General features: G+C 39.9%; 1 protein-coding gene and 1 long non-coding RNA gene across 6 annotated transcripts in view; one reads left to right on the top strand and one right to left on the bottom strand.

Moving 5' to 3' along the window:
- LOC142831247 (uncharacterized) overlaps positions 1-15,598 on the top strand; it is a 49,308-nt gene that overhangs the window by 19,534 nt on the left and 14,176 nt on the right. The window lies entirely within an intron of this gene.
- The window catches only part of XIAP (X-linked inhibitor of apoptosis), a 48,271-nt gene continuing 33,305 nt past the window's right edge, over positions 633-15,598 (bottom strand). For all 5 annotated transcript variants that reach the window (XM_089781834.1, XM_075940978.2, XM_089781835.1 and 2 more), the window contains 3 exons: positions 8,226-8,259; positions 6,223-6,426; positions 633-3,391 (listed from right to left, as the gene is read on the bottom strand). In XM_089781834.1, the coding sequence (XP_089637960.1) occupies positions 3,198-3,391; positions 6,223-6,426; positions 8,226-8,259 (432 nt within the window). In that variant the 3' untranslated portion in view covers positions 633-3,197. The remainder of the gene's footprint in view (positions 3,392-6,222; positions 6,427-8,225; positions 8,260-15,598) is intronic.

Raw genomic sequence — 15,598 nt, 5'->3', positions numbered from 1 at the left:
CTTGGATTGGATTGGGAGATGTTTCAAACAAAGCTACTAGACTATTTGCAAGCACTTATTTTTCTTCCTTGAAACAAACATACTGGGAAGATTTTTTCAAAGGCACAAATGGGAATTTTGTGCTAACCCCCCAATTACTTTCAACAGGAGCTGGGCACTTAGCTGCCCAATCATTTCCTATGATACAGAATTGTCTATAAACATTTAAGTGACTAAAACTTTCTGCAAAAATAGGCAATAAAACGATTAATTCAAACCTAAATAGATTGTGAAAAAAGTTAAAATCGAGTTTTCCAGAAGCAGTTTCGTGATTAAACTAAACTCGGATTTCCAACTGAGGTAAGCATGATTTCACCATATATGGACAATAAATACTGGGTTTATTGTGACCTAGTGCCAGAATAGGAGAAAGATAAGGTAGGTGAGGCAGTACCTTTTTTTTGACCAACTTCTACTGAAAGAGACAAGCTTTTGAGTTACAAAGAGCTCTTTCTCAGAGAAATTCTTTGTAGTCAATTATATTTACCACGTTTATTAAAATTCATTAGTAATATCCTGCTATATTACATGTACAAAGACAAGAAAGTACAGAGTGCCATCTTATGAGTGCGCTTTGCATGTAAAATCACAAGACTAATACAAACAATTTAATTTCACTCAATCTATTTAAAAATTAAAAAACCAAATTCAGTCATTCAGTGAAGACTCTGAAATATATCAACATGTGCTAGTACAGTACATTAATTTTCAGAAATTTGGAGATGACACTGTTGAAGACAGGCATCATCAGCTAAGTGTTACTTACATTCAAAATTCAGATTTTAAAAACAAAATGAGAAAATTGGAGGACAAGTCTTAATTCCAAAAGAAATGTTACAAGCTCAAATAGCTATCTTGAGAGCCAGAATGAGAAACTAAAAGCATAACTGAAATTTTATAAAATGATTCACTGTCAAATTGAAATACATAAAATAAATCTGTATACATAGAGACTTGCAAGTTTGGACTTCTTAATTATGAAAACTGAAGGATCTGTAATATATTAACAGAAAAATAATTTTATGCTGATGCTATCCCATTATGCCCATGATAAAATCTTAACTCTTACCACAATAAAATATATAGTTTAATTTTTAAGATGAGACAACACCTTTAGCGTTCTGAAAACAAAAAAGTAAATGTAGTCAATTAGTGTCTGTATCTGTATGCAGTGATTTTTTAAAAGAATGGTAAAAAGATTAACCTATTTAAATAAAGAAACAGAAGGAATCCAGTATACCCTAATACCCTAATATTGACAGTCATTAAGTAAATACAGGACATGCAATCTGACAGATTTTCCACATTAAAACGAAAGAAATGGCCAAAGAGAAAAGGGTAAAACAGAAACATCCAGCATAGACACTGATTTCGTTAAACTAAGATGTTTGTCAAATGTGAATTATGTCAACTCACAACTTCAACTACAAAAATAAAGGCATTATAACATTTCCATTATACATAGTGCCTTTGTGAAACCAAAAGCAGAATATTTATTAATTATACATATGTGCAAGTAAACAGAGTAATTTCTAAATTTAAAGGTAATACATACAGTACAAGCATTATATTGGGCCTAATCTTGCAAATACTTTCTGCATGTGCATAATCTACTCACATGAGGAGTCCCCTAAAGCTAAGGTTTGGAAGGGAAGGATTCAGCAGTGAGGTCAATGGAACTTCTCACATGATTAAAGTTTTGTATGTGCAAAAAGGGTTTGCAGCATCATGCCCATGGACTTAAATTATACATGATATATTTTGCCCTCTTTTATAATTTCATATACAAAAATTGGATTCTTAGAAGAATATATTTTAAAAGAAGAATTATTAAAATATATTTGAGTTTGTAATCAGATGGCTCTTCTTTCTTCATAGGGATGTATAAAGTCTTGAATATGTACAAATGGGATGATAAAAATGGATTTGAAAATGAATGTTTTGATTTTTTAGGAATTTGAAAACAATGTCATTGTGTGATAGTTAAAGGATCCTTTTAATTATTGAGCTAGAAAAGGTCAGCCTGAGGGTTCTCAGAGTTGGAGAAATAAATGGACTTAGTGCAACTTAAACATTGCTGCTGAAATGTAACTATAATATGTAAATAACAGAAATAAAATCAGTTGAAATGAAAGGTAGAAGTGAAATCAGTCAATTTTTAAAAATATACTGTACAGGACTTGGGAAGGCTAATGTATGCTTGGAAGAGGAAACTGTTCAAAAGAGAAAAACCATATGATGTTTTTGTAATTTTTCTGTCATTTGAATAAATTAAAAATATTGTGTACATTTTTGTGGTTTAGAAAAGGTCAGCAGATTTTAAAAGATGCCATTTTCTCTATAAGAAAAGTAATTAGTGTTACTCATTAAGGTTTTATTGGGTATAAAAGGGGATTAACCCTATTTAAGAGATTAGACAGTCCCTAAAATAACCAACATAAGAACAAAACTACATAAACTTTTAGCTATTTATTTCTCTCACTAAAATGTCACCATTCCTGAATGCACAAACATCTCCCTTCAACCGAAGCAATTAGTATTACCCTAACTATTCTAGTTTTGAAAAATATAAATGTTAGAAAAATTAATATTCAACAAAACAATGGCTGGATTTTTTTTGTCATTTCCACTTCACAGGCTACAGAATGTGGGAAATAAACTTTCTGAAAACTTGGCAGAGATACAGGTAAAGAGTGAGATCAGATGACAAATTCCAACCCACATTGTTATTAGCAGCACAGCTTGTAGTCAATTAGATCTCTCAGTTTGCTCATGCCACTGTATACAAGTGAATAATATAGTTCATTTATACTTTTACAAATTAGAAATATGTGCACACACAGACATATGTAAACGAGCACATGGTAATGAAGAATTCCTAGTCTGTCAATTCAAATCAAGTGAAAGGACAAAGTGGAGAGGAATGAAGAGGCTGCATGTGAGTGTTAAATGTGAGAGCTCAAAGCACAGGTTTAGCAACTTCTTACTGAGACTTTAGGTCCCTGACTGAAGCTTTGGTTTTTTAATCCCAAAATTTTAGATTCTCCATAAAAATATTTGTGTGCTACAGGGTTGAACATCCCAACTGTTTGTTATCGCGTTACAGTGATTTTAAACAATTTTACAGCACACATGCAGCAACCACGCAGTACATATGACTAATACATAAAAATTTTCTGTCTTTTTGTAATAATCATGCAACACAAAGGGCATTTATCAAGTGCTTCAGCACATTCTTTACAAGCAACCAGATGGCCACAGGGAATAAAAACTATTGAGATATCTTTATCCATACAGATTTTACAAAGTTTCTCCTCCTGCAAACGTCTTAACTGCTCTTCAGTACTCAGATCTGAGGAAAAGGAAACACATGGAACAAGTTAGCACACTTAATAAAAAGCAGCTAATCTCTTATAACTATCTTCCCCATACCTTCTTTGTATGATAGGAATAAATCATCCACTAAACGTGAAAAACCCTTATTAGAGACTATAAACCCTACAATCTGGACTCTCCTGATCATTATTCCACATGGTGGGAGAAAGATTATACTTCCCACAGGAGAGAAAGCAGGGAGTTTAACCCTCTCTACATCTCTAGAAATATCTGCAGAGGCTTTTCACATGGGCTTCCCATTGGCAGCTGCCACCAAACATTGTTGTCAGGGGATGGAAAGAGAAAGACACTCATTGTATAGAGGGGACCCATCAGCATTGTTGACAGGATGAATTGCCATGAACTGCAGGGAATCATATCATAACACAAAGGAACCAGATTCCTAGCCAGATTGTGTCCACTTTTTAAACTCTTTGTTACAGTGACCTAGCAGAAACTCAGTGGATCAGAGCAGACATTCTCTGCATAGGGGGAAATCTTCTAGTAACCTCGGACAGGCATTTAAGTTTCTTCACCACTCTGCTCCTGGCTGAAGATTAGACTCTATGATTAGGATGCTTCTATTACCTGACTGATTCCCAACTCTGGCCACAGGAATCGATCTTAAGTCAGAACAACCATCAGGCCTTCTTAGAAGCCACATTGCTCTCCTTGGGCACCAAGCAATCCTAAAATGTGTAAGTCTTTAAATGTAGGTGCATATGTGTTAGTATTCATTAGGAATATAAAATCCTGTTTATTTAGTTCACTGGTTAAACATTAAGTTTAACTAGTCAACTGATTAAACAGGGGAATTGTTCCAGCCTGTTGGGCTGGAATGGCCTGCACACCACGGACGGACGAGAACTGCTCCAGACCTCACACTGGGCTGCCAGCTTCTAGCCCCCATAGGCTGGAAGTTCGCAGCCGCATGTGGGGCTGGAAGCAGTGCATGCGGGGGAGGATGCTGGCTCCCAGCCCTACCCCCTTCGCTCCCTTTCCTGGCATGAGGCTGGAGCCAGCTCTCTGTCTATGGCAGGGGGCTGCCCCCAGGTAATGGTTAACTGTTACTCGGTAAACACCCCCATTAATGGCACATCACCAGTATTCACATATCATATCTTACAATATGTGCCTAGAGTTGTACAGAAAATATTATATTCTGTTGCATTATTTGAGAAATACTGTGTCAGACTACATGGTAATGCTAAGCAAAGGGAGCTGAACTATGCCCCAATGTTGACATTACATACACATTACCCAAATTTGAATGCTTAGCTTTCATTACTTTTTTTGTTTTGTATTTGCATTTAACAGATTATGAAGCATGTATGGATGATGGGAATAGAGGGGAGTTGGGAAAAGGCGGTGGGGAAAGGTAAATGTGAACAGAAAAGGGCAGTCTGTAGTGAAGAGGAAGTCGAATGTACCCTGCCAATACCTGCACTGGAAAATTCAGCCATAAGATAATAAATTCAGAGCTCTGAACTTTAATTCACAAGAGGAGAGAATACAGAGTTCACACTGACACCTCCCCAAAAAATGTTATAGGAAAAAAGGTGTTGTGTAAAATACTTTAGAAGTAGAATTTTTTTATTGAACTCAAGGATAGGCAGAGAAAATAGTTTTTGTTTGATTTTGTTATAGGCATCAAGAGTATCTATTTGAAAAATTAATTTAAAAAGTTGTACCACCAAAAGAACTGACTATACATGCTATTTTAGTTCCATATTATAAAATTATGCCCTACATGAAACAAAAGTCTGTTTTTGTCTCCAATTCTTTTCCATATTTGGGGGAAGCACCCCAGAAATGTTCACAAAACTAATAAAGCATCCTGAATGCAAAATCTTCCTTAAAACTCTTTTGTTGTGATGTCTACAACTAACTAACCACACTGATAGAATCTAGGCCACTGGTTCACTATTATAACTGCCTGTCATGCTGACCACTATTGTCTCATTGTTTCCTGGTACTCATCTGTCTGTCTGAATCAATCTGTTTTCATTTGTTTTGCGCTGAGATTTAAAAGTTTTTGGAACAGGGACCGTATTTTTGTTCAGCGTTTGTACAGCAACTGGCACAATAGGGTCTTGAACTATGATCAGGGCTCATAGGCTACAATACTTCTAAAAATTTATCAATTAATATTTCAGCGTTTTATAACTCAAAGACTAGAGGACACTAACATTTCTCTTTTTTTGTCATTTATTTATACATTCCTCTGTCCACTCTGTTTTCCATCTGCTGTGAGAAATACTTAGCCCAGCAGCAGGGAGAGGGGATGAAGACTTGACTTGGCACATTAAAAAAGAAAAAAAATCACAAAAACACAAATATCAGCAAGGGAATTTGGGAACAGGGATGACAGTGTCTCTTTAATATTATACATTACTGTATCACCAATAGTAGGCTGCTCCTTTCTAATAAAGTGTAAATTTATTTTTTGTTTGAAATTGTGTTTATGCGTAACCTCGAGGCACTGAAACCATTGAGAGGAAAAGTGAAGTATGCTCTACTTAAATAAGGGCTAGTTAGCTTTTAGCTGATATGGTAGAGGCTCATGGCTGTAGCTCCTAAGACTCCAGGTTCAATCCCACCTGCTGATGACCTGGGTCCATCAGTGTTGCATATGATAATCCTATCCAATTCTCTAAAAACTGCATATATTACATTAATGTCTTTTATATTAAACAAGACTGGAATCAAAGATGGCAACAGAAATACACCAGTAAAATATTTAATACAAATCCATTGTAATGTTTTGCATCTGTCTTGTAATATAAAAAAAAAAAAAAAAAACCTCACCTTTCTCTGGTGGGCACTCACTGGATACTTCTTCGTGAACATTTTCTTTTTGAGCATTTAATAAATCTGTAATTAGAACCTCAAGAGATCCATAGTTTTCTCCAGATGTCTGTAGTTTCTTCTCCATAATGTTCTTAATCTCAGACAAACTGAAACCCATACGCATGGCATCCTGTACCAACTTGTTTTGTAGGAGATCGTCATCTTTAACAAACATTGAGGAAAAAATCAATTTAATGAAGAGCATATTAGAAAAAGTCAACTGTATTTTCTGTAATTTTCTAAAGAACTTTGAGTAACACTTAACCAAAAGATAATTAAATTTTCTCTGACTGGTGGTTTTGCAACTTATGTGATTCTGCACTGTGAAAAATAAAACATCAAACAAGTAGCATGCCTCACAGATTTGCTATATTCCCAGCCCTCCCACTAGCAACCCTATTTATATTACAAAGACTTCTACATTTTATATATTCAAATCACTGAGTCAACTGAAAGTTTCGCCATATCTTAACAGACTGTTTCCTCACATAATAGTAATAATAAATCTTATCATACCTAGATCCAAATTATCTTTACAATTTGGCTTAAAATCCTAACTACAGTTAGTGTTTATGTAATATACTTTCCTTCACTTTATAAAAAAAATATAACCCACCTATACTCAGGCTATAAGCAAACTTGCCAATTCATTAAGTTTACAAAATCAAAATGAAGTACAGTCAATAGTACTGTAATATTATCTAGTGTGTGCCTCCCTGTCTTATCAGATACATATACAACACTAGAAAATTATTCTTCTACCACTGCCTCCCCTTCCTTTCCCAGTGGAATTCTCTGTATAGGTTTATCAGCCAGGCACCTATTATTTCCACTTGTTTCAATTAAATGTAAGGGTTACTCAGCTCCTCTTTCCTTGACACAACTGCCTGCAAACTAGAGCCCTCTCATATAGGTATATACTTTGAGACACTTACCCTCCAGAATATTTTATAAATGTGTATCAATGGTAGATATCTTTTCCTACCACCAAAATATTGGTGAAGCTGTACATAGTTCTGCTGCTATACTCAGCACTATTTTCTCACCTTTTTGTTCTATTTATAAGAAAAAGTACTAGAACCTCTCGTACAGATATGAGACACAACTGGGCTTTTATTCAAGGGCGGGCAATAAGCAGCCTGGATATGGTTTGTCAGAGTTAATCACCTGGCAGGCTGCCAGATGTTTCATTTACCTGTGTGTCCAAAGGCATGGCTGCCGGCAGATCCTGTTAACTGTGGTGCACCATTCTGGGCCAATGGGAGCTGTGGGAAGCAGTGACCCAGCCTGTAAAAACTTTCTGCAGCTCCCATTGGCGAGCAGCCCTACTTGCAGATGAGCAGGTAAATAAAGCATCTGGAGGCTCACCAGTGGCCAACCTTGTTGCCCACCCCTGCTCTTATGTAAACCTTTCCAAGTATTTTTGTGACCACATTCCGTTCAAGAAGAGAGACAAACTATTTCAGCATTCCCTGATTTTCTTGCTATATTTAATAATTCAGTAATTGAAAAGGTGTATTCCTCACCATGTAGATATAGAGGTGGAACTACACATTAAATTTACTTCTTCTGTGGTCTACACCCTTTTAACAAACCTCCGCCCTGTATTTGGCCGCTCACAAAACATTAGCTTTTTTCTCCAATCAAGGTTAGAATTTATTCACTGATTTTTTTACCTTAAGGTTAATGAAGAGATAAATTTACACTCTGGCTCCCAAATTACATTATCTGTTCAGCAATTTATCCATGTGTTGTACTTGTTATTTAATTGTTTGGAAGCAAGGAAGTCAAAGACCACCATAATTTAATGCCTTAGCTTCCCCTTTCCTCTATAAAACATAAAAGTGTCACCTTCAAAATAAGCCATTTCTTTCATTCTCTCCACAAACATAAGCCACAACAACAGAATCTGGTGAGGAAAGCACACTAAGAACACATAGATATAACTGTTTTACTGCTACCTATAGATGGTGATGTCTCCTCAGAAGCTTCTACCTAAAAACAGAAATACAAACATAAATTAGGTCCTGTTCAACCAAAGAAAATTTCCAAACAGTAGTAAGGAACGGGAAAGGAAAAGGCTACTGCTATTCATCACGCCAAGTGGGTGACCAGGACTCAGACGAGAGTCAACAGCAATCAAATCTTTTATTATTTATCTCCTTCAACAGTATTGGATATATTTAAATAATAATACCTAGTTCTTATACGGCACTTAACAAGTCTCTGAGAATTTATAAAGAGGTCATTAACATGATCCCATTTTACAGGTGAAGAAACAGACACAGAAAGCAGAAGTAATTTGCCTATAATCACCCAGCAACCAGAGGTGGCAGAATCAAGCCATCTAGTCATAAACAATACATATAAATCTCAAATTATCCTATAGCAAACATGTATATGATTATTTCAACATTCATAAAAGATCTTGAAAAAGGGATAAACAGTGAGATGGCAAAGTTTGCAGAGGATACAAAAGTACTCACAACAGTTAATTCTAAACCAGACGCTCAAGTGTTACAAAGAGACCTCACAAAACTGGGCAATAAAATAGCATTTATCAGTGTTGACAAATGTGAAGTAATGCATATTGGAAAACATAATCCCAACTACACAAACTGAATGAGGGCTTTAAATTAGCTGTAACCACTGAGAAGTGGAGTCATAGTTCTCTGGAAACATCAACTCAATGAGCAGGAACAGTCAAAAAACCTAACAATGTTAGGAACAATTAAGAAAGGGACAGTTAATAAGACAATACATATGGTAATACCACAGTACCATGGTATGCCCACCTTTGAATACTGTGTACAGTTCTTGTCACCCCATCTTAAAAAATATATATAAGAATTGTAACAGGTACTGAGAAGGGCAAAAACAAAACAAAAAGGATTAAGGGTATGGACAGCTTTTGTAGAAGACAAAGTTAAAAAGACAGGGACTATTCAGCTTGGAAAAAGACGACCAAGAGGGTATATGATAATAAAAACTATAAGGGGTATGAAGAAATTGCTTACGGAAGTGTTATTTACTTATTCACATGATACAAGAACTAGGGGTCATACAATGAAATTCGTGGGCTACAGGTCCTTACGGCAGTGGTCTTCAACCTTTTTACACCCAAGATCACTTTTTAAATGACAGACCAAGCCAAGATTTATCGCCCTGCCCCTTCCTTGAAGCCCCGCCCTCTCTATTCTCCTCCTCTCCATCACTTGCTATCCCCAATCCTTATACTGCAGCTCTCTCCCCCCCCCCCCCCAATTCTTCTGTAGGAAGAGGTTTTTCCAACATTTGGTCTGTCTACACTGGACCAAATGTCAGGAAAACCCCTTCTTTTGGAAGCCTCCTTATTCCTCGTGGAAAGAGGAATATAGGGGTGACCGAAAGAGTATGTTTGCTCTTCCACTAAAAAAAATGGAAGAACAAATGCATCCCTGGATGCAGAAGAGTGTTTCTGGGATATCTCCAGAATCCTGAAAAACTCCTGCAGTCTAGCCGTACCCTCGCTGGGTTGAGACAGGATGTGTAGGCTCAGGGGTGGGAATGAGGGATTTGGGTGTGGGAAGGGGTGAGAGGTGCAAACTCTGGGAGGAAGTCTGGATGCAGGAGGAGGTGGAGAAGGGGATGCTGGCTCGGGGAGGGGGCTCCAGGCCAGGCAGTGTTGGGGTTCTAAGCAAGCCATAGACTTGTGGATGAGAGGGTGCAGGAATTTGGGTTGGGGTATGTGAGGATCTCAGGGCAGGGGGTACCAGTGTATGACAGGCTCAGATTTAGGGTCTGGGGAAGGGGGAGTGCAGGAGTGGTTGTGGCCTGATGGGGGGTTGGCCCCAATTGGGGATTTGTTGGCCAGGCTTCATTTTTAAATAAAATACTATGGCAAACACAAAAAGTTTCTGCATTGTCTTTATTTATGAGAAGGGCAGGGAACCTGTCTTGAGTCAGGGGTCACTGACCCGCAGAAAAATCAGTTGGGAGCAGGGGACATGGTACTGGGGAAGGGTTCTAGTGGGTGCTGCGGCAGGGAACAGGGTGCCAGTGGGGGCAGGGTTTTGTGGCTGGGGGCAGGGGAGAGGAAACAGGATGCCAGTGGGGGACAGGGTTTCTGCAGCAGAGAACAGGGTTCTGGGGATGGGGGGGGGGGAGCTGACAGGTTTCTTCAGTGGGGGGGCAAGGGTTCTGCAGGGGTGGGGAGACAGGGGAACAGGTTTCTGCAGCAGGGAGCAGGTACCAGGGGGGCAGGTTTCTGCAGTAGGGGGCCTCCAGTGCACGCCCCCTCCGGGCCTGACTCCCCACTCCAGCAGAGAAGGGAAGTCCCCGCTCGTGCCTCAGGGGACTTACCCAGTAAGTTCCCGGAACGCCAGGAAGCTGGGGCAAGGAAGCAGCTAACGCATTTCCGGAACCCCCGGAAGTGACGCGCAGCTGTAGGACTTCTGTCCACCCCACGGGAAGCTGCCACTACCTCCATTGTTGCTCGAGGTACGTAGTGGGGCTTCTTGGGGGTGGGAGGAAATGGCAGGCCCAGAACGCCTCACGATCGACTGGTCGAGGCCTTAGGATTGACCAGTCGATCGCAATCGACTGGTTGGTGACCACGGCCTTATGGGGACTTCAACCCACAGGTTGAAATTGTATCTGCAAAGTTTATGTTAAAATTGGAGATAATAGGGTATCGCTCCTACTCCTTATATTAATGGATTCAGTACACTTACCACCCACCCATACTCTTGTGATACAATTACTATAAAGATCCCTAATATCTATAAATCACTTATTAATCCGAAACCTCTTAAGGTCCACCATAACATATGTCCATGCTCTACTGTGTCAAATGCTTTGGCCAAATCTACAAAAACGATAGCTAACTCCTATCCATTTTGTTTAGCCCCCTTAACTAAATTGTCAAACTACTATATTTTCCTTTCAACCCAGAGCCCAAATAAAACCTTTTTGTCTACTACAAATCCTAACTGCAGACATCAATCTTTTCACAAAATTTGTTGTATATAGCCTCACCCAAACAAAAGAAAATTGTTAATAGCCCGCAGAGGATAATTTAGCCAATTTCTCCTCCTCCTGTACCTTTGGGGTTAAAATAATCCTAGTCTCTTTAAATGAGGAGTACAGGAGCTGCCGAAAAAGGTCCCCACTGTCAGCAGACCCGTGGCTACACTTTACTTTCACTTTCGACACTGAGCCTGATCGGCACAGTGTCTGAACGTGAGTATGCAAATGAAGCCCAGGATATTTAAATCCCGGGCTCATTTGCACTTCCGAAGTGCTTGATTTGCATCCCTCTCTCGGCAGAGGGATGCAGTCTAGACGTATCCCTAGTCTTGTCTGACTATCCCATAATAATACATGATGTCTCTTATCCTTTCCACAGAATTGCGGATTAAATTAATATCAAGCTTTCTTAGTAGCAAACCGTTGACACTGAAGATTGCTTCTTACTACTCATTTTCCTAACTTTGCACACCTATTCTCTATTTCCTGATCTTCACTCTTCCTACCTACCTCAGCTTCTACCACTGTACAACAAACTTTCTCCATCATTGCTCATCCACCTGAAGATATATGCATATCTTTCACTATCACATCAACCTCATCCAAACGACTTAAAATTTGCCCAGCTCTTTTATTATGCTTATTTTCGCTACCTAACACTCATCAATAAATGGATTTTTTTTTAATGGTTTAATATTCTTCCTATGAGGGGAAATCTCTAAAATACACTCTGCACCTATTGCCTCATCTCCCAATTAATCAACATCCTCTTTCCTAATCTTCTTCCTAGCCAATTTGCGTCCCTTACTTGCAATTTGTTTATTGGCCTTTGTCCTTGACTCACTTTAATTTATTTATATGCCTTTCCCCTGCATATTCATCTTCTAATTGAATAAGCAAATCAACTTACTGCTCTGTCCAAATGCAAGTCCTACTAGACTTTTTATTCCCTACCCTAAACCTCTGATCTTCCTTTCTCTGTTCATTTCGAGAACAGGGTGTCTATGTCTGGTATGTTGACTCAATCCTGATTTTGTATGGGAAAACTAACCCACAGATCAAACAGGCAAAGCCAATTTTGAGAGCAACCACCTCCTTGGTCTCACACTTGGGGTAGTGGCAAGCTATGTTATGGAATTAAGAAAATTTACCACACTTTTTACAAACCACCATTATAGTCTTACTCTTATGGACCATGTTTATACGCTTTGTCCACTTTCCAAATGAAGCTAAAATTTGTGGGACAATGGGACAATTAAAACATTCAAGAGGATATTAAAATATTAAACAGAAAAGACCATCTTTCAATGAACCACTCAGTTAAATTTGTAAAATTAACCCTATTATTAAAAACAGTGATAAATTAGTGTTAAAATGTCCCCTTACTCTAAAATATGGGTCCTCCGAGGTGTCTAAATACTTAAAGGTTGGATTGTAATAATCTATTCTTAAATTACCAGAAGTGTTATTGGTAAAAACATTTTATATCATTCACTTGGTCCTCACATAACACTTGACATTCCTCAACTCTCCGAATTGAATCAATATGAAGGTCATCCATTTTAGTCTCATGAGGTACCCACTCACTTGAAAACATTTTATTCCTATATCCAGCGACCCGACTTAATCCCCGAATATATTCTAACCTTCTGGTAATCAAGGCTGGGCTGATCCTCACTGGTGACCAGTATGAAGGTGAGGACTGGAACCCTCCCAGTGAATGGTACGGGTGCCCCAGCACCCAGTGCCACAACAAGGAATGGCTCCCGCCCCAAGAACAGTATCAGGGCCCCAGTAACTGGTGCCACAACCCAAAACAGTCCCCTAATAGAGGTGATCAATGCCTGCGAGACCTGCAAAGTGAGGGTGATCAGCATCTTGGCTATCTCTGGCAGGAAAACAGATGACATCATGAGTATGGGGATCAGTGTCATAGCTCTAGAGTCCCATCTCTAGTTGGTAGGGACTAGGGTGTCAGAGAGCTTGGTTTCCAGGCTGGAGACCAAGGCTATATGCCAGGGTCCTAGGCCACAGCAAAGGGAAGATTTCTGCAGTCCAAGGACCCTCCATTGCCTTCAGTGGAGGTCACCTAACCGGGTTGACTGTGAGCACTGGTGTCTTGGCAGGATGCACCATGCAGCCAATCAGTTTGTCTTTTGAACTACAGGCCTGCGATGGGCTGGGACCCCCACCAATCTCTAGGGTCATAAGTGGGTCCCTAAATGGGCTCTAGGGTCTGACAACAGTAGTACTCCAAAAGCCTCTATAGCAGGCATGAGGCCTAATACAGGTCCTTTGCCTGAAGTTTCTTTCTTGCATGGTGCTGTTGAACCAGTTGACCTAGACCACATCTTCAGAACCAGTGAGGGAGAATGGTGCTGGGCAGATTTGTGTGCTAGTGTTACAAGCAGCAGGTATGGAGTCCAGATGTGAGGGTTGATGTAGGGTGCAGATCAGCCTTCATGAGAAGGGCCCTAAATTGACTGTCACACTCTGAGTCCACTGACAAAAGTTATTGCGTATCCAGCTCTTGTCTCTCTAATGGTTTTAAAGTGTCTGGGGAAATGCTCATCAGTGACCCTCACAACTATGGCATCTTCCAGCTGTACTCAGAACACAGCTTGAAGCCTGGGAAACAGGGTATACTCCACTCCAGGACTAGCTACTAACCTACTAAAACACTTAACTAACTGGTCTCAAAGGGGTAGCCATGTTAGCCTGTAACTGAAAAAACTTCACCAATGGTCCTGTAGCACCTTAGAAACTAAAAAACCCCGTAGATGGTATCATTAGCTTTTGTGGGCACAACCCACTTCTTAAACCTTTCAGCTCATGATATCATCTACGTTTTGGTAGTCTCTAAGGTGCTGTAGAACCATTTGTTGTTTAAGTTTTTTCACTTAACTTATAATCACTCAAATAAAGAACAAAGGAGAATGACATAAATAGTGAATAACTGCTAACGCTTTTGCAATGCAAGTCCAGGCTCCCCAAGCAACTGTCAAGAGGTAGTAAGAAGGAATGGAGAGGGCATATGGTCAGGGCTTTTGATATACCCTCCACATGAGTGTGGCACTCCAGAGGGCACCACAACCGACCGTATACCGCTAAGACATAAATCTCCCACAACAGTGCTTGTTGGTGTGCACACACCTAGAATAAAATCAACATGAGTAAGCACTCGAAGAACAATATTCATTGTCTTTTCATCAATGACTGAAGACAATTTTCACACTGCTCCCAATTATAAACAAGAAATGTTATCCTGAATATGGGCATTACCTACAGCAGTACTTAGTTCCCAGGCCAGAGCAGCTGCTATTTATTGAACACCAATTATTCAGTATGCAGAGGAAGATGCTAGCTGTGGTCTAATGAGTGAACAAACTAACCAATGATCTAAACCAAAGATGCAGTGGGAATACTAGAAGATAATACAGAATCTCAGGGTATCATATTAAGGGTCTAACCAAATGTATGGTCCATATTGATCAATTTCACAGTCATAAGATTTTAACAATAGTCAATTTCATGATTTCAGATATTTACACTTGAAATTTCACATTTTGTAGCTGTAGGGAATCTGATCCTAAATGGTGATTGCAAGGCTACTGTAGAGGGATTATGGAATTGCCAAACTTACTTCTGCACTGCTGCTGAGAGGGGCGTTACTTTCACAGTGGGGTAGCTGGAAAGCAGTGCCCACTGGCAAGATACCAAGCTCAAAAGCATGCAACACCAACAGCATAGAAGTGAGAGGCAGGGAGTTACTATATGTCCAGATCAGGGGCTTTACGCAACATGGTGAGGTTCCTGGAGGTGAGTCTGACCTGGGTCCAGGAGTGGCCTTTCCAGGGAAAGAGGAAGTCCTGTCCCTCCACAGCCCAGGCTGGGGATAGCAGCTGGAGCTGGGTGCTTGGTAGTAATGTCCAGCTGGGGCATCCCAGATCGCCCCCATGAAAGTTGGTTATTGCAGGGGAGGAGCCAAATCAGATTTCACAGTCCATGATGAATTTTTCACAGCCATGAATTTGGTAGAACACGCTGAACCTCTAACATCCAATCCAGAACTCCAGTCTGGCAGCATCCAGACCACTGATATTGCTGGACCACAGAGCCCCAAGTGCATCCCCAGTCGGGATTTGCGCAGTGGGGGTGCAGCCCTGGCCAGGGCAAGAGACAGCAGGGCCAGCGTCCAGGAGCACAGCCAGGGCTGGTGCAGTGGAGTCTGGAAGCAGCAGGGACAGTGGCTGGGCATGTAGCCCGGGATGGTGCTGTGGGGGCGGAGGCGCAGCCCTGTTAAGAGCTGGCATGATGCAGGGTTGGA

The sequence above is a fragment of the Pelodiscus sinensis genome, chromosome 13 (genome assembly GCF_052426305.1).
Source record: "Pelodiscus sinensis isolate ZL-2025 chromosome 13, ASM5242630v1, whole genome shotgun sequence".
Lineage (NCBI taxonomy): Eukaryota > Metazoa > Chordata > Testudines > Trionychidae > Pelodiscus > Pelodiscus sinensis.
This window is presented reverse-complemented; position numbering and strand designations above follow the sequence as displayed.